Source organism: Lynx rufus, unplaced genomic scaffold, assembly GCF_022079265.1.
Source record: "Lynx rufus isolate CCGP_SWC_20201006 ecotype Redwood Valley unplaced genomic scaffold, mLynRuf1.p SCAF_4, whole genome shotgun sequence".
In the NCBI taxonomy this organism is placed as follows: Eukaryota; Metazoa; Chordata; class Mammalia; order Carnivora; family Felidae; genus Lynx; species Lynx rufus.
Genome location: NW_025814856.1, coordinates 15,448,492 through 15,473,853, shown reverse-complemented (window position 1 = coordinate 15,473,853; position 25,362 = coordinate 15,448,492). Strand labels below are relative to the sequence as shown.

General features: G+C 52.2%; 2 protein-coding genes and 1 long non-coding RNA gene across 7 annotated transcripts in view; 2 read left to right on the top strand and 1 right to left on the bottom strand.

Annotated features, from left to right (window-relative positions):
- LTF (lactotransferrin) overlaps positions 1-2,114 on the top strand; it is a 32,050-nt gene extending 29,936 nt beyond the window's left edge. The window contains exons 16-17 of the mRNA XM_047094804.1: positions 321-510; positions 1,923-2,114. Of these exons, the coding sequence (XP_046950760.1) occupies positions 321-510; positions 1,923-1,957 (225 nt within the window). The 3' untranslated portion in view covers positions 1,958-2,114. The remainder of the gene's footprint in view (positions 1-320; positions 511-1,922) is intronic.
- A 2,416-nt stretch (positions 2,115-4,530) lies between these two features.
- On the bottom strand, positions 4,531-6,390 carry CCRL2 (C-C motif chemokine receptor like 2). 5 transcript variants are annotated; one of them, XM_047095073.1, is made up of 3 exons: positions 6,118-6,390; positions 4,913-5,684; positions 4,531-4,819 (listed from the first exon to the last, which is right to left on the bottom strand). In XM_047095073.1, exons 2-3 carry the CDS (start codon positions 5,623-5,625, stop codon positions 4,576-4,578), a joined length of 957 nt encoding a protein of 318 aa, XP_046951029.1. In that variant the 5' UTR covers positions 5,626-5,684; positions 6,118-6,390; the 3' UTR covers positions 4,531-4,575. The 5 variants fall into 5 exon arrangements, with proteins under 5 accessions (XP_046951029.1, XP_046951030.1, XP_046951026.1 ...); XM_047095074.1 differs by having other exon boundaries at positions 4,973-5,684; XM_047095070.1 differs by having other exon boundaries at positions 4,531-5,684; positions 6,118-6,389.
- Positions 6,391-6,480: 90 nt separating this feature from the next.
- On the top strand, positions 6,481-10,193 carry LOC124523230 (uncharacterized). Its single transcript, XR_006964961.1, has 2 exons — positions 6,481-9,025; positions 9,599-10,193. It is a non-coding gene; the product is annotated as an uncharacterized LOC124523230 (long non-coding RNA).
- Positions 10,194-25,362: the final 15,169 nt, after the last annotated feature.

Sequence of the window (25,362 nt, the reverse complement as noted above, 5' to 3'; positions counted from 1 at the left end):
CCGTAGGTGATCTCGGAAATCCTCAGCTGTCACCTGGCCACCCAGAGGTTCTAAGGGAAGAGACCACAGATTAACAAGGAGGGGACGATGGTGGGAGGTGGGTCAGAGGTAGTGGGGGGGGCCCAGGCCACCCGGGGCACGGGCTGCGGGATGACAAGGGGGTGGCAGGAGGCTCAGCTGAGGCAGTGGGAGGACTCCAGAACTCAGCTCCAGAACTCAGGGCTGAGCCTGGCTGGAAGGAATGTCCTTGGCCTCTCCTGGTCCACACGTTCTCCTGTTTCCCTCGGCGACTCGCTTACTTGTCTGCCCTTTTGGTACAGACTCGGTTTGGAACAAACGGAGACAAATGCCCGAGTGAGTTTTGCCTGTTCCGGTCCAAAACCAAAAACCTCCTGTTCAATGACAACACCGAGTGCCTGGCCAAACTCCAAGGCGAAACGACGTATGAAGAATATTTGGGATCGGCATATGTCACGGCCGTTGGTAATCTGAGACAGTGCTCAACCTCCCGTAAGTAGGACGTCCCGGAGAAACCGTCGCGCGTGAAGGGCAAGGTTGGAGGGCCAAACAGCATTCCAGGAGGGAAGATGGGAAAAAAAATGTGAAGGCAATGTGATATCCCCCGACCTCGGGAAGTTACAGCCTCACTGATGGGGTGGAGACACTCAGGAAAAGTAAAGCAGTAGATAATATGCTAAGTTTTTATAATCCTGATTGTAAGTGCCTGTCAGGGAGGTTTTAGACACTGAGAATTCATTGTATTCAGTAGAATGAAGCGTGTGTATATCTATATGTAAGTATACACACCTGCACACATATATATGTATGTGTATACGTGTATGTATTCAGAAAGGACAAACCCCGGTCTCTAGACAATTACCATATATGCCAACTGTCGAGACTACAAATTCTCAGAAAGTATCTTAGCCAGGAAAACATATATTGACAAATAACTTGGCCCTCCAAAAACATTTCTAAGACATCGCAGAGCGTTGTAAGGCTCCAGGCGGTGATTCTAAAATTTCAACGGGCATTGCCTCCCCTGTGCCGGGGGAGGCCGGGCAGGGAATCACCCAAAGTCTTATTTCTGGCACCTCGTCCGGACAGCTGGAGGCATCGGGTGGGGTGGTCCAGGGGTGGGGCGGGGCCAAGAATCTCTGGATCAGCTGTTCCCAACCAGGCACAGTTCCCCTGCCCCGCACCGAGGGGACATCTGGCAACGCTTGGAGGTGTTTTTGATTCTTACAACTTAGGGGGGTGCTGCTGGTGTCTGGGGGGCAGAAGCCAGGGATACTACCAAACAAAGCACGGGACGGCCTTCTCGATGAAGAATTGCCTGGGCCCAAACGTCAATAGCGTCACTGTCCTTAACCACCCGGCGTCTCGGGATCGTGGTCGGGTGGTCCTAGCACTGACGACATTTTGAGACAGAGGCTGTAGGGCTATTCTTGGGAGCAGCCGGCTCAGGATTGCACAGACTGCCTGTCCCTTGAGGGCAGGGCCTGTGTGTCCCTGCCGAGCCCCCAGCACTTAGCGCAGTGACTCACGCAAAGCAGGCCCCCGCGAGTATTTGTGAAGGGCTGGGTGAACACGAGTGGAGACAGATTTGCGTAAAGACGAGGGCGTGGGTTGCCCACATTTCAGAAGTGAGAGGACCATCGTGTCACGTGAACTTGAGGGTGACAGTTGGTTCCGTTAGAGACAAATGGGGTGGGGGCGGCGTCCGTCGGGCCAGGGCGGGACATCACCCGGGTTAGCGAGGGCCCGAGCGGCTGGGCTGGCCTGAGGAGGAAGGCACAGGGAGACAAGTGAGCCGGCACCGCCGAAGGCAGGGGAGGGTCTGTTTCTTAGTGCCCTCCTTGATTGATCTATTGATTAAAAGAAATCAGTTACTGACTCTTCTGCTTTGGTGTGTCCCACAGCGCTTCTGGAAGCCTGCGCCTTCCTGAGGAGGTAAACCCACCCGCAGACTCCGTGGCCTCCCCTCCTGCGGCACCCCAGGCCCGCCCCGCTCTCAGCCCCGCCTGGGGGGCTGGGCTGTCCCCCTTCCCAGCCAGTCACCTGCTTTCGCGGCCCTCAGCGGTCATCCCGGCAATAAAGGAAATGAGAGAGGCTGTCGGTTGTCATTCCTTAGAAGGCGTCCTTTCATCTTCTCTAGAATTTTATACTGAAATCCTGTGTCCGATCGAATATGAGCACAGCTGGGCCTGTCCTTGCGTGTTTTCCAGGTTCAGCGCCTGGAGTTTTGGGTTCGGGGCCTGCTGGTCTGGAGCCAAAGGACAGGCCCGGCAGCTGGCTTTCTCAGGGGCATCTGGCCGGTCGTTCACATGATCGGTGCCATGTGTGTGCGTGTGCTCGTGTATGCGTGTGCGCATGTGTCTGTGTGTGCACTTGTACCTGTGTGTGGGTGTGCGTTCGCGTGTGCATGGGTTTCTAGGGCAGAGCGAGGGAATAGGGAGTAGGACTGGTGAGAAGAACTGGGTGTCACAAAGATTTTTGAGTACTTGGTGTTTTAAATAAATTGCATCAGGTACAGTGAACGGACAACTACAAGGATCATAGGGAAAGGTGAAAACCTTTAAGACATTTTGCAAAAATATTTATTTTTGAGAGAGGGAGAGCGCAAGCACGGGAGAGAGAGGGGGACAGAAGATCCAAAGCAGGCTGCAGGCTCTGAGCTGACGGCAGTGAGCCCGATGCAGGGCTCGAACTCGCAAACCTCGAGATCGTGACCTGAGCCGAAAGCAAGAGTTGGGCCCTCAACCGACTGAGCCACCCAGGTGCCCCTGTTTTGATTTTTAGATTCTACCTATGAGTGAGGTCCTATAACATTTGTCTTGAGTCTGACTTATTTCACTTAGCATAACACTTTCTAGGGCCTCCTCTATCTTTGACTTAACTTTGATGGCACATGGGAAGTATATAAAGTGTCTTGACGTTTCTTGTGATTCAAACATTAGTTGTCAAGTGACTTTACTACAGTGTATGTTTTTTTTTTAATTTTTTTTTTCAACGTTTATTTATTTTTGGGACAGAGAGAGACAGAGCATGAACGGGGGAAGGGAGGGGCAGAGAGAGAGGGAGACACAGAATCGGAAACAGGCTCCAGGCTCCGAGCCATCAGCCCAGAGCCCGACGCGGGGCTCGAACTCACGGACCGTGAGATCGTGACCTGGCTGAAGTCGGACGCTCAACCGACTGCGCCACCCAGGCGCCCCTACAGTGTATGTTTCATATGTAAGTGCTATTTTGCCTCGTAACGTCAGGTTGAGTTTATTAAGAAACATAGTGAATTCGGCAGAGAAATTTGGTTTTCAAAAGCCATTCCGTGTTCTATTAAGTAGATACGGACCATCCTTCTTGTTCAGAAAAATTTCCGTCGTGGCCCTGAACGCAATCTGCCACTCCTAAGCCACAAAACTGCTGTGTGGTAGGGTGAGTCACGATACGAAATTTTTATTTCTGAAAAAAAAAAAAAATCCACAGAATTAAGGATAGGTAAGCCCATGGCAGCCAATGAACCTCACTGTTGAGACTGCTGGTTTAATTCACATCGTAAATTCCAATTACTTCCCACAGAGTACCGGTAGCGAATGACCATTGACTTTACCATTTTTACAGATTTTGTAAATTTGGCCAACTGAGCCTTTTCCTGCTCAACACAGACTTGAACTCCCATCGCTTATAACACGTATTGGCAGATCGCACTTCAGATTGTACTGAATTAGTGTTCTCTCAACTTCCTTGAAAATATTCTTGCCTGTGGTTACTTTGTGCAGGCTATTCATGTAGCAAGAAAACCTAGTGAATTCCACAGACCAGGTCGCTTTTACCTCTTTACCCATAGCTTCAGCCGGCCAGTTCTTTTAATTACCTGCAAGAAAATGTGCCTGAACAATTGCTTTTATATGAACAGGTTGCTTCCAATTTGGAATGTGGTCTGGTGTAAGAGCACATATTTATTTCACGTGTTTTCTTGCCCGGTGTTTGGAAGTTTGGGGTGCTGGACAAAGCATAGATTCTGCAATGAGTGGCAGTCATATTTCGGTCCCAGCCTTGCCACTTTCTAGCTGTGTGAGCCGAGACCAGTTTCTGAGCCTTAGTTTCCTCCTTGGCGAAATGAGACAAATGCCGTCTACACCCACGGACAAGCACTGAGCCGTGGAGGAGCTCACGTTCGCCAAGGGCCTGCCTCGCACGACACCTAAGACAAATTCAGTGCTCCCCACTTGTCTTCTCATATCCTATTTTTAAAAATATTTTTAAGTTTATTTTTTATTTATTTTGAGAGAGAGCGAGAGAGAGAGAGCACACGGGAGGGGCAGAGAGAGAAGGAGAGAGAGAGGATCCCAGGCAGGTCTGGCACTGGCAGGGCAGAGCCCGATGAGGGGCTCGAACCCACGAACCATGAGCTCGTGCCCTGAGCTCAAGAATCTGACGCTTAACCGACTGAGCCACCCAGGCGCCCCTCTTCTCGGATCCTATTTTGGACACAGATGTGTAAAAATAAATACACACACGATGCAGCAATACAAAACCCGATGTTTATTTATCCCGCCGTTGACGGAAGCCTGGTCACACTCTGGTGGAATCGTCATGTTCCCCCACTGACGCGTCTTGTGCGGAGCCCTCAGCGCCCCGAAGCGGACTGTCACCCCGCAGACAGCACAGGCGGCAGAGGTGTCTTCGGAACGTGGTGTCGAGGGCCGCGTGGAGCACGGGGTTGACGCAGCAGTGGGTGGCGGCGACGATCCTCACGATCTGAACGCTTCTGTCCAGGTGGTAGTTGCTCTGACAGTCGTGCAGGGAGAAACGCTCTCTGAACGCGGACAGGAAAAGTGCGATATTGTAGGGGCCCCACATCAGGAGGAAAACAACCACTACGGCAAACACGAGCTTGTGAGGGTCATACCTCCTCCCCCTAAAGCTCAGCGTTTTTCGCAAACGCGTGTAGCAAAACGTGAGAACGCACAGTGGGAAAAGAAGGCCCAGGATGTTCATCTTCAGGGTCAGAAAATGCTTCCAGAAAGTCTCCTCAGCTGGCAGGAAGGGAGGGCTGCTAACAAAGCACTCGTATTTCTGGCTCTCCGTCTGAGGTTTGTAAAACACGGATTCAGGCAAAATGACCAGCGTGGCCAGGCCCCACACCAGAACAGTCGAGGCGATGTTGCAGCGCACCGTCCTGGTCGGGGGAAACCTTCTCATGTTGCAAGACACCAGGTACCTTTGCACGGTCAGAAGGACGTTGAGAAAAGCCTCACTGTACAGGCCTATGGAGGAAAATACGACGAGAGTTTTACACACGGGGCTGCCCAGAACCCCCCCATGGGACGCGGTGTAGGCCCAGAGAGGCAAGGAGAGCAAGAAACATAAATTCGAAACTGCCAGGTTTAGGAAATAGACATTTTCCGTGCGCCTGAGTCCTTTGTGCTTCGCCAGGATGAGCACAGTCAAGATATTGCCCAGCAGTCCAGCCAGGAGCACAGGGATGAAGAGCCTGGGGACCACCCGGCTCAAGAGAACCTTGGCGTCGTATGGGTGGCACGTTTCTATTTCGTCGTCATTCAGGTCCCCCTCTATGAGGACGTCATAGTTATCCTCCGGGGCCAACGTGTAATTAGCCATCGTCAGCCTGCCCTGTGGAGAAGTGAAGGATTATCTTCCCTTCATACAGCTGGGTGGTCCTGCAGGGGGAAAAAAAAAATTGGATTAGCATCCACGCAAGCCATACTTACCCTCTCCTGGTGCTTCCTTGTACCCACAGTAGGTCTACATCTCAGGAGACTGAAACCGGTGCTGACACCCCGGGGGAATAAAAGGAAGCCTTCCACGTCTTCAGAGAACTTCAGCTCTCCTGGTGGAAACAAGACTTGCCTGTCTGAAGACACCATCTGAGAAAACAGAGCTCTAAAGAGAGCTGAGAACTGTGGTCTTGTTTCCTCGAAGTCGGTCCCGGTCCTAATTTCTACGTGTGCAAAAAGCCTGCTCACCCTGTGAAGGAGCTTCCTGTGACCGGCTGGGCTGATGACTGAGTCCTTCTCTCCAAGGAGAGAAACAAAGGTTTGCAAAAGTGAAACCATCCCCAAGCACCAACAGGAACGTCACTGGATGACTTACCACTTGACCGAGTTCCAGGGGGGCAGGGCACAGCCTCTTGACCCACCATCCGAGCTGCTGTGGGAATGGCCTGGGGGCCGCTGGGAGACCGGCTTCCTTCTGAGCAGACGGTCCTGACCTTGAGGGGCAAGAGAAGCCACTTTTAGCCCTTGGTAGGTCTACGTCTACACCACAAGTGCCCGGTCTCGGGGAGTAACCCAAATAAAGCAGCTCGAAAGCTCCTCCAGACCCCTAGAGTGTTTCTCAAGCCTCTGAGCCAAACCAGGAAGTTGTTTTCTCCTCCCGGTTCCCCCCCGACCCCGCCTTTGATTTCCCTGTGGCCTTTAGACAGGCGTCCGGCTGGCTGCCCTAGATAAGGGAACTGAGTTGTCACTGCTCCCCAGTGATACTAGGTGGGGTGGCAGGAGGGCTCTTCTGAGCAGGTAACAGCCAGCAGCGGAGGAGAAAGGGTCCTGTGGTAGCTCTATGTCCGGACTCCAGGGCCCGGTGCTCCCCTGCAGCGGCTCATCCACAGCAGCAGAAACCACCGGGCATCTAGAACACTCGGGGAGAACCACAGTGAGTGGCATGTGCTTGGATTCTCCTTGTCATTGTTGAGAGACACTGAGCTGTGGCTGAGGGAGGAGGGGGTCCCGAGAGAGAACTTGGGGGACAAAGGAAGCCACGGAGGGGTGTCACTTGGGACAGGGAAGGGCGTTTCTGCCGAGATGCTCAGTACCAGTGGGTGTGCGGCCGCTGTGGGATTTGAGGAAAACTGACAGTGGGGAAAACCCGGAGTTAGGCAAGCCGTGAGGTGCTGACCCTGCTCTGAGAAGATGCCAGGAAATTCCACGGAAGCAATGCCAAGTCTGGGCTACAGGGGCGGCGAGGGAACGTGCTACCACCTGACTGAGGCAGGGGTGGGGTGAGAGGTCTGAGGCCAGAGAGGGAGGAGGCCGGGAAGATTCCAGATTTGGGAGAGTGGGAGGAATTAGCGGGCGGGGGGCTGCATGGGGGTGGCTTGGAAGAAAGGTGGATGGAGAGGAGGAACGTGAACCAGCTGGAAAGTCTGTATGAACTTCCTCCGGATCAAGTCCCTGTACCTGTGATTGACCTAATTTGGGGACCAGACCTACACCGTGGTTTAGCATTCACAGAGTTGGTTAAACGACATCCTGTTAACGAATGCCAGAAACGTGTCCGAGGTGAGCATTCACTGCAGAGCGTGGACCTGCGGAGATGGAAATAGAAATGAGCACGCTATTAAAAGAAAAGGAAAACATAGATAAAAGAGCTCAGACGAACATGTGGTCGAGCATTAAATTTGCCTCGAAGATGATGTTCCTCTGCATGGAGGGGTTTGGTGTCGTTGGGAACCCCAGCTGTGAGCACTTCCCAAAAAAGGCTTGCCCCACTCACTCCCCCCCATCCCCCAGGCTTCTGTGAGTGAGTGGGAGTTACCCACCCCCAGAAGCCTTGCCCCCTGGGCCCAGCTCTGGGACCAACAGACATGCCTGGGCTATTTGGAGCCACACCAGCCCTACGACCCCAGGACCTTGGTGCCTTACTGTCTGAGGCTCACTGATCCATCCGGGGTGAGGCAGCGAGTAGTCAAGTCAACTCTGAAACCTAAAAAAGCCCCGTGGATGCACACACACACACATACACACACACACTACATGATTATTTAATGATTATTTCCTCCATTTAAAGGAAAACAGCAGCCAGCAGGACCTCACGTATGTCACAGAATTACTTGAAATTTGAATTTCCCCAGGAAAAACACTAGAAATTCAGGCTCACCCTAACTTCCTGATATTAGTACGGGCTTCACTTTCAGTATTATTTTATTTTGGCTTGACTCCCAACATGCTGCTTATTCACACTCAGGCCAGGGAGCTCTTCCTTTTATTTTATTTTTTGTTTTGTTTTGTTTAATTGAGATATAATCGACATATACCATTGTGTAAGTTGAGAGTGTACAGCGTATTGATTTGATACGTTTATATTGCAAAAGGATTGCCGTTGCAAGGTTAGCCAACACCTCTGTTCCCATCACGCGACCATCATTTCTTCTACTAGGAGTGGGAACAATTCAGGTCTACTCTGCCAGCAAGTTTGAGGTTTATTAGACAATTTTGTCGCCTCTAATCACTGTACTGTGTGTTAGATCTCCAAGGCCATGGGATTCCAGAAACTTCTAAATTGGTAGGACGGAATGGTTTCGAGGTCTGAAGCGGAGGCAAGAGGAGAGTTTCGTTACCATTCCACTGGCTGGAACCATAATGGGGTCTCTTCGCTATTTGTGAAACCTCACCACATTCTGTGGCCTTGGCATGTGGCTCACAAACCTTGCTTGAGTTCTTTATCACTGTCATTTAACCCCGATTTCAGTCTAAGAGAGTAAGAAACTAGAACTCTTGTTTTCCTATACACACAGATCACTCATCTATTCAATTCGTCTTTTCCGCAAATATGTATATGGAGTGCCTGGTGTGTGCCCAGCGCATCCTGGGTGAACAAGGTGAACATCAATGAATGAGGCAGGCAAACATCCTGAACTTCAGGGAGCTTACGTGCTACAGACAAAAGCAGAATACGGTAAATTGTAGGGTAGTGGCAGAGACGTGCTATAGGGAAAAAGCAGGAAAGAGGGTAGGAAGGGCCAGGGGGGTGCAAGAGTTCACATTTTACACAGGATGGTTCAGAGAAAGCTTGGCAACAGGTGTGCACAGGAGCGGCACATGATGGGGCCCGATAACTAATGCTCGCGATCTCATTTTTCCCTCGTTACTAAGGGACATCGGAAAGCACATGATTCAGTGGGTTGCAGTCATACCATCTCGGATCTCAGCTCCGAATCTCAGCCTTGGGAGGGAAGGCACCTTCCAAGGGTGTTCCTTCTGGGAACTAAACTGAACGAAAAAATGTAAGCAAGTTTCTTTACTACAGGACTTCTCAGAACTCTTAATACGCCAATAAGTATAGCGATCCTCCCTGAGGAAGAGAGGGTCTGCAGTGTTTCCCAAAGTGGTTTGATCGCGGAACCCCCTTTGATGTTCGCAAACAGGTCCTTACGGGCCAACGGTTCTGTAGAACACAATTTGAGAAGCGTTGCTTTTGACATACACACACTACTGTGTCGTGGGGCGGCCATGGGGACGGGCCTCCGCCACTCTGAAGGGAGTGTAACTGAGGGCCCCTGCTGCCTCACCCTGAAACACATCCTCGCGTGCCCTCCAAAGGCCATGCTTACCGGGGGCTGCTCCGGCCAGTGACCCTTTTAGGGACACCGGAGCAGGCCCAGTCCTGGGAGGTCGGCTCCTCTGACGGTGACTTTGGCTGGTGCTTCCCCTCACCCCCAAGCCTTGACCCTCCTTCTCTCCTTTACTTGGGGCTCAGATCTGCTTTGTGATCTGGGGCTTTCCCAGCTTCTTCCGGCTCCCTACGATCTCTCAGAGACATTTCCTCTAATGCATTTCTTCTATGCCACATCTCGAAGGAGCCAAGCTAACACAACCTCAGAAGGGAGGCATCTGTCTCTAGAGGCTTGAGCCCTTGGCTTGCTGGAGAAGAATAACGCTTTGCAACACTTCATCCCTCTCTGACCATCTTGCCCACCACCATCTACCTGTGGCCTGCCAAGCTCGAGCTCTCTGGAACACATGAGACCAGGGATTGCCATCATGGCCCATCCTCCTCAACTCCTCAGGTCATGTGCCTTCTCTGGTTCTCATCACCATCTCCCTCGTGCCCTCTTTGCCTTCAGCTCACTTCTCCGTGCTCCCTTTCCCCCCCCACGCTCTTCCTCTGTGCCCTCTGGAATCTGAAGTCCGTGAGAGACACGGAATATTCCCAGAATGTTCCTAACGTTTCTCATCCCTTGGCGGTACCCCTTCCCTCTCACACCTATCTTGGGGGTCAGGAGGTGATGTCCCTGGCCCCGGTGCAACTTGCCCACCCTTGTTCCCAGGTATGCTTCCGGTCCCCAGTCCTGTAACTGTATCACCCTCTGCTCCACTGTATCCCTGCCACCGCCTGCCTGCCTGCTCCCTCCCACCCCCCACTTTTTAAAAATTAAAGCCATGGATAATGAACTTCGGTCCATCCCAATTTCCTCCATGTCCCCGGCGACTTAACCACCTGTGTTGACCCTCGTCCTGTACCAGCTCGTAACTTCCATTAACTCACGAATTTGACTTCCCTGAGGTCCGTTGACGCCGATTCACCACCGAAGCCTTGCAGTACACTTGCTCACTTTCCTGATTACAGCTTCCACTGCTTTGACCACCACCACCCCCGCCCGCCGTTTACTTTCTGCTCCTGCCCGTGCTCCTTCCTCGAGCCCCCCAGCCTCTGCCCGCGAGCCCCTCGGGTGGTCACATCCCTCCTGTCTCGCTGGGATCCAAGTCTATCACTTAGCCACTCTCTCTGGGCAATACCTGGCCCTCCCTTGAAGCCCCGGCCTTAGATCGACCCTCCCCACCCGCTTCTCCTTTTCACTCCTTCTCTGAGTACGTGAGTCTGAGGATAGCTGGTTGAAACCACCTAAGCCACAAAGAGAAGACCTATCACTAATTTGTGGTCTCCCATCTCAGCTAGCTTCTAGAAATTCCTCTAGTCTCCCTAGTCACTCTTCTGAGTGTCCCAAATTGTCCCCTTCTCCTATTTTCCATCAGCTGTTCCAAGCACCCGAAACCTCTTCCTGTGCCTTCGAACGCCCACCGCCACCGTCCACACTTACGCTCAGGAGGCGAGCCCATCTCTGCTTTTGTCCACCCCCTGGGCTCTGGCTTCAAATGCATGGTGGCATCTCCATTCTTCCCTCCTCCGTAGGAAGAGTTGTTCCTCTGATAGTAAAGGTTCATTTCTCCTCCTGCACTCTGATCGCCAGCAGCCAGAATCTATTAGATTCTTCGCGATATTGAAATGCTCTGGTGTCTCCCTTAAAGTTTTTTTTTTAATGTTTATTTATTTTTGAGAGACAGAGAGAGACAGAGTGTGAGTGGGGGAGGGGCAGGGAGAGAGAGAAAGACACAGAATCCGAAGAGGCTCCGGGCTCTGAGCTGTCAGCACAGAGCCCGACGCGGGGCTCGAACTCACGGACCGTGAGATCACGACCTGAGCCGAAGTCAGACACTTAACCGACTGAGCCACCCAGGCGCCCCTGGTGTCTCCCTTAAATAAAGACTGTAAGCCCATCTTTCCCAATGTTTACAACAGCGCTGTCAACAATAGCCAAATTATGGAAAGAGCCTAAATGTCCATTGGCTGATGAGTGGATAAAGAAGATGTGGTTTATATCTGCAATGGAATACTACTTGGCAATGAGAAAGATGGAAATCCTGCCATGTGCAGCAATGTGGATGTTACTGGAGGGCATTACGCTGAGTGAACTAAGTCAGTCAGAGAAAGACAGGTATCATGTTTTCACTCGTATGTGGATCTTGAGAAACTTAACAGAAGACCATGGGGGGAGGGAAGGGAAAAAAATAGTTACAATCAGAGAAGGAGGGAGGCAAACCATAAGAGACTCTTGAATACAGAGAACAAACGGAGGGTTGACGGGGAGGGAGGGGTAACTGGGTGATGGGCATCGAGGAGGGCACCTGTTGGGATGAGCACTGGGTGTTGTATGGAAGCGATGAATCATGGGAATCTGCCCCCAAAACCGAGAGCACACTGTATATACTGTAGGTTAGCCAACTTGATAATAAATTATATTAAAAAACAAAAATTTAAAATAAAAAAAAACAGAAAAAAAATAAACCCATCCTTAACCCCACAGTCCGCTCTAACGACATACCCTCCCTCTTCTTGGGGAGCCTTCATTCGTCGTCCAAACCCACTCTTCCTACATTATCATCGTTCACTCCCCACTCAGTCCCCTCCAGCCTGGCGTCTGTCTCCACCATTCCCCTGAGATCGGCCTCCCCAAGGTCACCAACAGCCTCCCGTGGAGAAATGCCATCCACTGCTCTGTGAAGCTGGGGCAGCTGACGCATCGCGTGCCGGTGAGTGGGAGGTGTCCACTCTCCCCCTACTTGCGATACGGTGGACAACACGTAGGCACCATTACCTCCTGGGCTGCCCCAGCTGAAGCCACGCTTGGAGTTTCTGAAACCCTCATGCAATCTAAAAAGACATCCGCACAGACCTTTCCAGTAAAGGTGGCGGAGGGAAGCAGGGTCACGGCCTCTCCCCCCATCGGTACCTTATAAAATGACCACACGACAGCTTCACCAGCAAAAATTCTCAAAATCTGTCAGTAGCAACCGAACACGAAATAGGGTACAACCTTGTTTCAAAACTTTGAACGGTGGGCATTACAGTTATGCCTAAACCTGATCCTAATACAGGCACAGCATTGAAGAAAGAGGGAAAATCAGTGAATCCTGAGAGTTATCTTAATCCTAACACTCTCCCGTTGGGAGACAAGTGGGTAGAAGGGGAGTGTGTATCCCTAGGAAAAGACAGGAAAAACACCTACTGAGTAAAAGCCCTCCTGTTCCAGAAGGGTTTCTTGGGCTTCTCACATTCTGGGGCAGTGTGTTGAGCGAGGGCCAGAGGACAAATTGCACAAGAGTCACATACACCCTTGTACACACCGAGTGGCTCCTGGTAATGATATTCCGGTTTGTTTTTGTTTTTAGGATTTGGATTCCTTATAAAAATGTTTTGGGGAGGGGCTCCTGGGAAGCTCGGTCGGTTGAGCGTTTGACTCTTGGTTTTGGCTTGGGCCACGATCTCATGGTTTCTGGGGTTTGAGCCCCACGTTGAGCTCTGCGTTGGCAGCGTGGAGCCTGCTTGGGATTCTTTCTCCCTCTGTCTCGGCCCCTCCCCGCTCACACTGTCTCTGTCTCTCTCAAATAAATAAATACACTTAGGGGAAAAAAAGGTTTAAAAATACTTAAAAACATTTTTTAATGTTTATTTATTTTTGAGAGACAGAGCATGAGTAGGGGAGGGGCAGAGAGAGAGAGAGAGAGAGAGAAGGAGACACAGAATCTGAGGCAGGCTCTAGGCTCCGAGCTGTCAGCACAGAGCCCGATGCGGGGCTTGAACTCACAAACCGTGAGATCGTGACCTGTGCTGAAGTCAGGCGCTCAACCGACTGAGCCACCCAGGTGCCCCTAAAAATACTTTTTTAAAAGTTTATTTATTTATTTATTTATTTATTTATTTATTTATTTATAAGAGACAGAAAGCACAAGTAGGGGAAGGGGAGAGAGAGAGCGAGAGAGAGAGAATCCCAAGCAGGCTCTGCACTGTCAGCTCGAAGCCCGATGTGGGGCTCGAACTCATGAACCGTGGGATCATGACCTGAGCCAAAGCTGGACGTTCAACCAACGGAGCCACCCAGGCGCCCCTATAAAAATACCTTTAATCTACGAATGACTTATTGAAGACTTTCAGGGTTCTAATCCGAGGGGCCGTTAGGCCTGCCCACTCATGGTGACTCATCTTCTCGCCTGTTTTGTAGTGCCCGTGTGAGTTCCTATTTATTGGGGATTTCCTGGCCCCGCAGCAAGGGTCTGTGGCCCTGCAGTGGGAACAGTCCCCTCTGAGCACTGTTGCCTTTGTTTCTTCTGGGAGCACGAGGGGCATCTGTGGCCTGAGCTGAATCTTAGTTTGGGGGTCTCCCATTTTGAGGGTATTATAAAATTGAACTTCATGTTTGCATGAGACACAGGTTTTGGGGTCTCAGAGATGGTCCCTCTACCATTTCGAGTGCAGACAAAACCAGATGAGCCTCCTTATTGTCCCCGCCTGTGGGCGCATTTCCTCCAGCCCCCTCCTCCCCAGCTGCTAGCTTTCTGTGGGGACCTCTCGGCACCGGGTCCCCGTTACTCGTGACCTGAGGCCTTGCTGTCTGCTCCCGTGTCAGAGTGAACGCTCCATGGCCTTTTTTCAATGCGTGTGCCTTTTGTTTACATCAGACAGTGATCAAAATACTAAATACCCATGGAGTGAAGGCGCAGTGAGTTATTTGTTGAGAAGTATTATTTGTTCATTTCGCAGACATTTCACGTCTGCTGTCTGGGAAATCGCTCCCCTTTGCCCTTCTGTATGGACTCTCCACCGCCTTCCGACCCGCTTTGGGTCCTGGAGGCTCATCTCCTTAACAGCAGACTCCTGCTGGTGTGTCCCTTGACCTTGACCTAATGCAGCTCTTGTTACAGAGACCCCCTCCCCGATCCTTGACTCCTTAATCTTAGCGGTGGGGATGGCGGCCTCTGCGTAGTCCCTGGGCAGGACTCTTTGGCCTCTGCCTTCCTGACATCGATGTCCTAACGGGAGCCGGTCAGGTGCATAAGTGATAATAATCCGGGGAGTCTCGTGCTGTCCCGGGGGAAGCACACGGGAGCTGGGGAGCCGTCAGCAAGGGTGCCTGGCCCGGTCCAGAGGGCCCGGGGAAGGTGTCCGGCTGGAGGGGCCATCTAAGCAGAAAGCCTGGGTGGGAGTTAGCCAGGTGGGGCGGCCATGGCCTCTCCTTGCCTCCCTTCTCCTCCTAACGTCTTCTTTAGTCCCAACCTCAGAGATGGGGCAAGGGGGACACATTTTCTTACTTATCGGCATCTGGGCCGAGCTTCTGTGGAAGAGGAAGTTGAAACCAGGAACCAGACCATTTTAGATGCATTTTTTAAGAAGTTTCTTTATTTATTTTGAGAGAGAGCGAGCGAGAGCGAGTGAGCACACAGGTAGGGGAGGAACAGAGAGAGAGGGGAAGAGAGAATCCCAGGCAGGCTCTACACTGTCAGCACAGAGCCCTGATGTGGGGCTCGAACTCATGAACAGTGAGATCATGACCTGAGCTGAAATCGGGAGTCAGGCTCTTCATTGACTAAGCCACCCAGACGCCACCTCCCTTTTTAAAAAAATGCATTAAAATTTTTTTGCTTATTTATTTTGAGAGAGAGAGACAGAGAGACAGAGAGTGCAAGTGGGGGAGGAACAGAGACAGACTATTTTAGATCTAATTCCCGGGAGTCCAGAGCTCAGCAGGACAGCTGCAGGGAGAGAGGCCTTGTTGGGGAGGGCTTCCAGGAGGCATCCCTGTCAGGGAGTAGGTGAGGCAGGACCGGACACAGGGTGAAGCGGACCCCGAAGCCCCAGCTGACCCTGCGAGGGGCTCTGGGCCTGGGATGTCCCTGCAGTGCTGTCCCACGAGGAAGGAAGGAGGCTGGGCCTTCCCAATCACACACCAGACAGCTGCTGGCCTCAGTTGTCTCCGGGAGGGGAAGGTCCCAGTGGCTGAAGGTGGTCCCCGTCCCCAGCAGCTGGGAGGGTGAGTGCACTGACCCTGAAAAGGGACATCCGGGCAGAGCCCCACGGCACCCACTGCAGGGGCGGGGTGGGCAGGCCCTGGGTTTCCCACAGATTTCATTTACCCTGCATAACAAGAACCAGAAACTAAGATTTCTGAAACCTCCGTGTCATAAGACCACAAGCCCCCTGTGTGCACAGGAGGGGGAGTCACGTGCCCCGCGAGGGCACAGGGCCCACTCACTCTGCGTGACCATCCTGGTGCAACTCACCCGTTGTTGTCTGAGAGTGAAGAGTCGAAGAGGAACTTGACCTCGCCATCCCCTGCCCCTGGCCCCATCCTCCACCTTTTTCTTTCCTCTTTCTTCTTCCCCACCTACGTGGCCACACTCCTGTTTCCAAAGGGTCAGGCGGGTTGGACAGTCGCTCGTCTGAGAGCAGCCATATTTAAAATAGATTTTTAAAACTCTCTTTTTGTGAATAGAAGCAAAAGGTAAGAAACCAAGTGGCATTCTCCTTTTATTTTATTTTTTAATATTTTATTTATTTTTGGGAGGGAGTGCAAGCGAGGGAAGGGGAGAGAGAGAGAGAGAGAGAGAGAGAGAGAGAGACAGAGGATCTGAAGCGGGCTCCACGCTGATGGCGGAGACCCGATGCGGGGCTCGAACTCAAGAACCGTGAGATCATAACCTGAGCTGAAGCTGGATGCTTAACTGACTGAGCCCCCCGGCGCCCCCTCTTTTAACAAAATTAAATCGTGACAGATTTTATGTGCATAGGACAGTGTTTTCCCTGGTGGTTGTCGGGGGACCCTTGTAGGGCCTAGGCCCCTGTGAGCCCCTGTGGTTGGACTGAAGGTTTGCCGCCTCCCAGCCCAGTGCTCCCCCAGGGACGGGATGGCCCTTGGGGCTCCCATCTCTGCACCAGAGTTCAGAGCCCCCATCACCTTCCTGTCCCAAAGGATTCAGCCACACCCTCTGGAGAGGGTGGTTGAAAGGGACCCCTAACCAGCTGACCGGGACCTTCAAACCACATAGGCTGGTGCTGTCCCTTCCAGAGGGTCTAGAACTTGGGCACAAAGTGCGCGATTTTCCACGGGGAGAGAGGAAATACGATTCGGCGTCGTTGGCCGTGAGTCGGCGCAGGAAGAGACGAGGCAGGGGCCATCAAGTGATTCTGCCTTTCTGATTGCATCACAGAGTCAGTGGATGTTTTTTCCGCCCTCACCTTGCTTCATATCTCTGCAGCCCTTGCCGCTGAGGACACTTCCTGTCCCTCCCAAGGTGGCCTCCTCTCTGCACGGCCCTGCCTTTCCTGGCATCCCTTCTCCTCTTTGCTGCCCTTCCTCCTCTGGGTTCTGTCTGGAGCCATTTGTCCCCCCCCCATGTCCGCTGCCTGTGACTGTGGGTCTCCTCCGCGCATGTGCTCTGCTGGGCCCAAGGCAGCTTCTCCTGACACTGCCCCGGGGTGTCCCCCGGGATTTCTAACTCAACCTGCCCTGAAAATTGCACCTGAAGCCGGTACTTCCCGTCTGCCTGGGCTGCGGCCCAGGCCCTGGCCTCCCCCCTCCCTTCCACCCTCAATCCAAGTCCTGATGAGTCCTTGTCCCCGGGAGCTTTTGGATCCATTCACTTGTCTATACCCAGAGCTTTGTACCTTGGCGGGGGCCTCTGCTCTGTCCCAGAAGGAGCACAGCCAAACCTCTGCCTGGGGTCTCTGACTCCATCCCCCCCTCTAGTACATTCTCTGCAAGGCGAGGCCAATCAGATGTCTTGAGTACCCTGGCTTCAAACCGCTCCCCCCACCCCCCACCCGGCCACGAGCCGCACCCCTCGGCACCCTGTGTGAGCCTCGGCCTCATTTGCCCTCTGCAGTCCTGTCTCTTCCCGCTTTCTTCTCTCCTTCTGTTCTCACAAAACCATCGACGGTTCCCTGAATTTCCTCTGTGTTTCTCACACACTGTTTCCACTGAAATTCCTCCCACATATACACACTTGTCCTTGTACTTCCTCCTTGTGTGACCACCCCCCACCCACACACACAAGCTGGATCACTGAGAAAAATGCCTGGCATGGCTATGTTCCAAGGGCACCTTGCCGGGGAGACAGGGGACACACGCTCACAAATGTGGGGTCAGAGGGCATAGTATGCTGCCCCCAGTGGGACTCAATGTGGGTGTGTGGGCTCAGAACAAGGAAAAGTTCGCGGGCGCCTGGGGGGCTCAGTTGGTTAAAGCACCTGACTTTGGCTCAGGTCATGGTCTCGTGGTTCGTGGGTTGGAGCCACACATTGGGCTCTGGGCTGACGGCCCGGAGCCTGGACCCTGCTTCGGATTCTGTGTCTCCCTCTCTCTCTCTGCCCCTCCCCTGCTCACATGCGTGCTCTTTCTCTCTCTCAAAAATAAATAAACACTAAAAAAAAATTAAAAAAAAAAAAAAAGAACAAAGGAAAGTCGGTTGGGCTCTAGACTAGTTTCGTTGGTGCCTCTGTGTACGGGCCTGATGTAAATAACCCTGAGACACTGGGTGGCTCCTTTTTGTTCACAGGCTGCAGCCAGGAAGCCAGTTCTGATAGGGCAGCACTGGGCGGGGTGTGTGTGGGGGGGAGGGGTAGAATGATGGGGGCGTGGAGGCAGGGTCGGGACAAAGACACCTCCTCGGCGGGGTAGGGGGGGTGCGGAGGGCGCGCCTCCCCTCCCTCCCTCCCTCTCCCTGGGACTGTCCGGCTGGCTCGCTGGCTCCTGGCTCTGGATTCCCTCATTCCTTGATCACAGGACTCAGCCCACGTTGTGCCCTAGCAGCATGGGCAGCTTCTCACTAAACGTTAGGTAAAGAACTGAATGATGTAAAATGCAAGTCCCGAATTCGTGACCCTTTCCACTGTCATCTGTGAGTTAACTCCGTGCCGGGTGAAGGGGGGAGAGGAGCAAAGACGAGGGGCACCGTGGGGGGTGGGGGCAGTACTTTGAGAGGGGTGAAAGGGCTCGTCTTCCAAAAGCCATAGTCTAGTGTAGTTAACATAAGGTCCCCTAAGAAAGCGATTTCCTAAAGGGCGCACACCTCGTAGAAGAGAGGGTCGTAGCTCTGGCTGCCATATCAAATCCCACAGACCGGGGGGTCTGAAAGAACAGAAGCGCTCCTCACGCTCCTGGAGGCTGGAAGTCCAAGATCAAGTTGCCAGGCCATGCGGTGTCTGGTGGGAGCCCACTTCCTTGTTTGCAGATGGCCGTGTTCTCACTTTATCCTCACAGGGGAAGGGCAGAGAGAGGGGCAGGCTCTCTCGTCCCTTCGTACAAGGGCACCGATCCCGTTTGTGAGGTTCCACCCTCACGACCGAATCGCCTCCCAAAGCTCCCCCTGCAGCACCGCCACATCAGGGGGCGGGATTTCCACATATGAATTTTGGGGTGTCACAAACAGTCTACGACTGCTGGCAAACAATCTGTGCATGAAAACCCATCAAGTCGTCTGGAAAAAGAAAAGGGCAGCTAAAAAATATGGAGTGAGTGGAAAGCCTTGTTGAGTGTGGGAGAAGTGGGGACTTTATGCCTGCACTAGGGAGGGCTCAGGCTCCCCTAGCAGTGATGGGGACAGCCGGGACACCCCCGGGGTTGATCACAGGAGAGAAGGAATTGCGAGGTGTCTTCTCTTGGGAAAGACGGGGCCCCAGGTGATGGGGTTTCGGGGTGATGGTGGGGTTCGGAGCCGAAGGCCAAGAAGGAATTCTTGAAGACATCTTCGGTGCACGTAGGTGATTTTATTAAAGCACGGGGACAGGACCGTGGGCAGAAAGAGCTGCACTGGGGTTGTGACAGGTAACTGATTATATACCTTCAGGCTGGGAGGGGGTTAGAGACAGCGTAAGGGTCTAAGGAATTTTCAAAGCAAGGTTTCCAGGACCCTGAGGGCCTCAGTGTTAGGAAAACGTCATTTATTACCGTTCAGTAAAACCTCAGTCATGAGACCATTCAGATGTATATCAGGGGCCATATGCTTGGAGTATGATTGCCAGCATATATCTTGGGGGAGTTGAGATAAAGGAAGTTTCCAAAGGACTTTTTATATGTTAAAGTAGACTTATAGGATGGGGGGGGGTCAGGATAATGTGAAGCCAAGATTCCTTTTTGCCCCCAGCAAAGTGTCATCACTGAGGCAGCTGAGCTCCTGGAGGGAGGTCACGCTGCCTGCTGCAAGGACTCGCCAACGGGCTGCAGGCAGTAAGGGAATTTCAGTTTTCATTTGCCTTAGTTTCCCACATCATCATGGCAAGCACTGAAACCCCTTTCCTTGGCTCTTGGGTAGCCGGGAATATCTGAGGAAAATCACACAGATTCCCGTCCCCGCTGGGGGCGGGGGCTGTGCTGTTAGCCCGGACTTTGCCCGCAGCTTACCCCAAGGTTCCTCATCACCAGTCAGCTCTGCATTGGGGCATCTCCCCCGGCGGTCTCCAGTCCCCCCTCTGGGGCACTGCCGGCCACTCTGGGGTGCATTCGTGGGCATCGCTTTTAGGAGCAAGAATGTGATTGGCTCACCTCGGGCAGCACACGGCACACACCTGGACTTTGCGGGACCAGGCATTCGCTCTAATTTGTGACCACTGCAAGGACAAGATCACCAGTCCGGGGCGGGCGGGGGACTCTGACTTCCTGGCTCCACTGGTCAATGTTCACATCACGGAAAGAGTGGCCGTGTGCCCTGTATGGGGCACCAGAAGGACTCGCCCCACGCATTGAGGGGCCTCCCCGAGGAGCAAAGCACCTGAAATGATGCTTGGGCACGTAGTCATTTAACTGGAAATACAGAAATAGGGCCAACCCTGGGGGCAGGAGAGAAAATATTATAAAAACGACATTTAGGGGGCGCCTGGCGGCTCAGTCGGTTAAGCATCTGACTGCGGCTCAGGTCATGATCCCACAGTTGGTGGGTTCGAGCCCCGCATCGGGCTCGGTGCTGACAGCTCGGAGCCTGGAGCCTGCTTCGGATTCTGTGTCTCCCTCTCTCTCTCTGCCCCTCTCCCCACTCTCTCTCAAAAATAAATAAATAAAATGGTAGCTTAGAGAACACATGTGAGTCTCAGAACGGGAAACGGGGAAAGCATCATTTCCACTCTAAAAAAAAAATGGCATTTTAAGTTAGTAGGAAAATAATTTAATAAACCATCTTGGGAGGATGGGGTGCCATCCGGGGCAAAAATCTTGGATCCCCACTTTACTCCGCACTGCAAGATGAATTCCAGGATACAAATTGTAAAAGATGAAGCCATAACAGCTTTAGAAATAAAACCGGGAGAGTTTTGCAATCTCAGCATGGGGAAGGCTTTCCTAACCATGTCATAAAACCCAGAAATCAAAGAAAAAGTTGATAAGTTCATTTGTGGGGCGCCTCGGGGCCTCCGTCGGGTAAGGTCCGACTCCTGATTTCGGCTCAGGTCATGATCACACGGTTCGTGGGTTCCAGCCTAACACTGGGCTGTGGTGACGGTGCAGAGCCTGCCTGGGGCTCTCCCTCCCCCTCTCTCTACTCCTCTCCGCTTGCGTGTGTGCGCACGCATGCTCCCTCGCGCGCAAAATAAATAAATAGACATTACGAAAAATAAGTTCACTTGCGTGAAAATAGAATCTGCCTGGCAAACAGTAAGAAATACTAATAGCCAAAATTCACTGGGTGGTTGTCATATGCCAATTAGCCTATTAACTCATCTCCTCCTTGGAACAATCAGTGAGGTTGGGATCATTATCCCCATTCCACAGACGGGCAAAATGAGGCACGGAGAGCTTAAGAATCTGCCCAAGATCGTAAAGTGGAAAAAACCAAGGTGCGGTAAAGAATACTCCAAGCGTTTGTGATTTGTGGAAACACAGGAGATAAGGGGAGAGATGTGATTTTGGTTAGATGCGCAGGAAGTACCTCCCAAATGATAAGAGACTGGTAACTTTATTGCCTCCAGGGCAGACGACCTAGCAGGCAGAAGCAGGGGTGGGAAGGAGACGTTCCACTTATTTCCTGTGGTACAAACAAACTGAAAGCAAACGCAGAGACAGGGAAACTACAAAACCAGCCCCAGGAACCCAAGGAGGCTGGTGTCTCGGTGTGTAGACAGGTCTTCTCCCCACCCCTCGATGACCCCCCTCCCCCAAAGGGCAGCGGGTGCTGGGACAATCAGAGACAAGAACATTCTGTTCAGCGTAAGCTATTTAAGGACGCACGGAACCGAGAGACAATTGTAGCCAGGCTTTCTTTACGGAATGGTCAGAGGACGCACTGACTGTCCGTCTGTCTGTCTCACTCACAAGGCTGTGCCGTTTTAGGCACCTGGATGGTGCCTTGCCCCGTTTTGCCTATTTTCGCTGGCATAGTTGTGCCTTCTCGTAGCCTCTACCTACGGTGCTTCTATGCAGCTCTCACTCAACCACACAGTGCCTCCACTTACCCCATGGGCAAGCTCCCTTACCCCATGCCCCGTGTCTTGCACAAGCCCTCCACGAATGTTCACTGAATGAATGAATGCATGAATGGGCTGCCCACAGTTAATGCACATGAGAACCGTGTTCCCACCTTGCTGCTTCTGTCGGAATCCCAGAGGGAGGGGGTGGGGAGTTGGCCTGCCTCCCTCATTTCCCAGTTTGCTTAGAGCTGCAGGGCCGACATCCGGCCAGAATTTCGTTCTCAGGTTAATCCCCCCACCCCCCACCCCCACCCAAAGCCTTTCCAAACGCACTACACAAGTTCGGACGTATTGAACACGACGCCACCAAGTTGGGAGACCCTTTCCGTCCATTGCTGTAAATCCACGGTGTTTGAGTTCACGCCCGAGAGCCCCCTCGGGTCCGCGGGGGGTTCCATTCCACTGCAGAAAGTGAGCTGGGTTGCCCACCACGCTGAGAAGCCTTCTTTAGGGGAGGGCAATTCCAATTTAAAGAAGAAATAGCCCCTATTAGGAAAGTAGCTAACGGTTCCAAGAACTTCCGTGTGCCAGGCACTGCCTTAAACCAATGTGCGATTTCTCATTAAATCCTCAAACGTATGAGGTAGTAGGTATTGCTATTGGCCCCATATCACAGATGAGGAAACGGAGGCTAGAAGCATTACAACTTGCCTAGGGACCCCTGATCCCAGAGTCCAAGTTATACTGATGCTTCTTGGATACTTACTCTATGCCAGACTTAGCCTTGTCCGTTCATAGATGCACTGAATGTTTTAAAATGAAATGAAATGAAAAATCCAGTCCCGTAGTCACACTAGGCACGTTTTGCACCAGGCTGGAGTCATCTCCGTCATTACAGAGCGTCCTTCGGGTCAGGGCTGGTCTAGATACTATATACCGACATAACTTTCAGATGTTAATAGACGTGAATAGTATCCAGAATGACAGGAAAGGACTCTGAGGTCCACAGAGGGACTCTGAGTCACCTCCCCAAGCTCCTACAGCCTCAAGGCTGGACCTCAAATCAGTCTGACTTTGAACTCCCCACTCTTTTGTCCACCAGGCTCCACTTTCCACCCTTTGGAAGGAGTGAGATAATCAATCAACAGAGAGTCCCGATTTGATGATCTGTTGGGAAACAAATCATAATTGTCTGGGGCAGCTGGGTGGCTCAGTCGGTTGAGTGTCTGAGTTCGGCTCAAGTCATGATCTCGTGGTGTGTGAGTTCGAGCCCCCACGCAAGTCTCGCTGCTGTCAGACTGTCAGCGCGGAGCCCGTTTTGGATCCTCTGGCCCCCTCTCTCTGCCCCTCCCCCGCTGATGCTCTTCCAAATAGAAATAAATATTTTCAAAAAAATCATAATTTTCTTGAAAGGGGTTTTTGAAGAATATTAGCTAGTGGAAATAAACCAAAGCACAGGAATTCTAGGGTGAATACGGGCCGTTGCTGTTTTGAGGCTGACTTGTTGCTTCCTCTGTACGATTATCGTCGCCTTACCCAGGGCTCACACAGACTTCCAGAGTTTTCCAGGTCTTCGGGGGTAATGCTTTACTGGACGCAGTTGAAGGGATGGCTCGTGGAGGGACAAGGAAATGGGGCGGGGAGGGGTGGGGGGAGAACTCTTTTGCCAACATGAGCAATACCAATATTCATTTGTAACACATCGCAAACAGACCTTTCCTACCCGAGAGACTTCTTCTGTCTTGAATTTGAAGCCACCAAGCTCCGCGTGGGCAACAGACACCCCATCTTTATTTACTGTTCACTTGGAATGGATGGGTTAAAACGTAACCCGAAAGCAGAAATGAAAGCATGATGCTTGGTGCCTCAAAGAGAGATGTTTTACGTTGCCAACTAAAGCTAGATGCATATGCTTTAAAGACCAGCTTGTGGGAAGATGGAGTTCGTGTTCTGCTGGGACGATCGAGGAGTCGAATCCGGACCCTCCCTGGCCTGTGTGCCACCCACTTCTAGGCCGGCAGGATTCTCCCTCAGACAGCAGCCCGCATCCAGCAGGCTTGGTTTGATGGGCTGTAAGCAGTGGTTTCCAAAGTTGGCTGCGCTTAGAGCTTCCTAGAACTCCGAGCTTCTGCAGACCCATCAAATCGGAGTGCTGCGGGTGGGGCTGGGTATCACTATTTGTCCAACTCCCCCAGGTAACTCCAAGGAGCAGCTAAGACGAAGCCAGCGGCCGTAAGCATGGTCCCCACGAATTCCGGATCTCGCTCTCCCTCATCGATGTGGGTGCCGGCTGTCAGGGGAGTTAGAACGGCTCCCACCTGCTCTCCTCAATGGTGCATCGCTGGCTGGCAGGTGCAATGGGGGGAACCTGTGAAAACTGAGGCCAGGACTGTTATGTCACACACCTATTGTGTCAGTGCGTCTGGCACTGGGGGCGGGCGGGCTCCGCTCTTCTTCCATAAAGTGAGGGGTCAGGCTGACTGGTCCTCAGCAACCTTCTTGTTTTCAGATGATGCGATACCATTAAGAGGAATCGAAGTGAGGGGAACACAGTAATAAAGGGAAGTGTGAATAAAGAAGAAATCCACCCACATGGCAACCGTATTGGATCGCTTCGAATACTAGGTACCCACAGCCATTGCTGGATACACATGGGAGTCATGCAAGACGGGCTCGTGGCATTGGATGGCGAAAAATGCTTTGTCACAAAACAGTTTGTGACTTTGTTGCAAGGCTGTGGGTTCAGGGATCTGCAGAGTTTGGCCCGAGAGAGCTGGGACCTTCGGTTCACCGCAGGCATCGACTCGTGTCCTCCACTGGCGCTCCTTTTCCTGGCCAGTGAGTTGAGCATTATCTACCCTGAGCTGCTGTGGAACCATCTCTTGTCCACAACAGGAATGGTAGCAGCAGAGACCAACATGAACCAGCCGAATGTGTAACCACCCGAGTCAAGGCTGGCTGCGGGACGCCCTTGTTGGATACCAAGGTGACCACAGGGAGGCAGTATAGCCCAAGATTCTCAATGGCCTGGAAGGCCTTTCCGTTGGCTCCTTTGAAAAGACTTTCAAGCGTTTAAAACACGAGTTACCATCGTAAGAAAAAGAAACTCAACCAAGTTCCTGAAACATGACGGAACCACAATGACACAGAACTTATGATCAAATTAAAGTAGTGACAATATGAAGCCAAAAATAAGTAAGCCTTGGAAAAAACGCTTGTAGACAAAAACCTAAGGCACGGCGCGCCTGGCTGGCTCAAGTCAGTTGAGCGTCCGACTCATGATTTCGGCTCAAGTCATGATCCCAGGGTCGTGGGATCAAGCCCCAGCGTTGAGCTCTGCACTGGGCATAGAGCCTGCTTAAGATCCTCTCTCCCTCTGCCCCTCCCCATATGTGCTCACTCTCGCTGTCTCTCTATCTAAAAAGAAAAAGAAAAGAAAAGAAAATACGGCACCGTCGCAACATCTATCTACAGAAATATTCAAGTTTGGCTGTCTTTCAGGAAAATACCAAGCAAGACTTTCATAGTGAGTTTTACTTAAAAGCAAAAGAACTCTGTTTCCTCTCAGGATCGGCAGCATCTCAGGGTGTGGGAGTTCTCCACGCTCTCAGGTTA

Excerpts from the sequence above, each read along its gene's own strand:
- CCRL2 (XM_047095070.1), bottom strand. The coding sequence starts at position 5,625 with ATGGCTAATTACACGTTGGCCCCGGAGGATAACTATGACGTCCTCATA.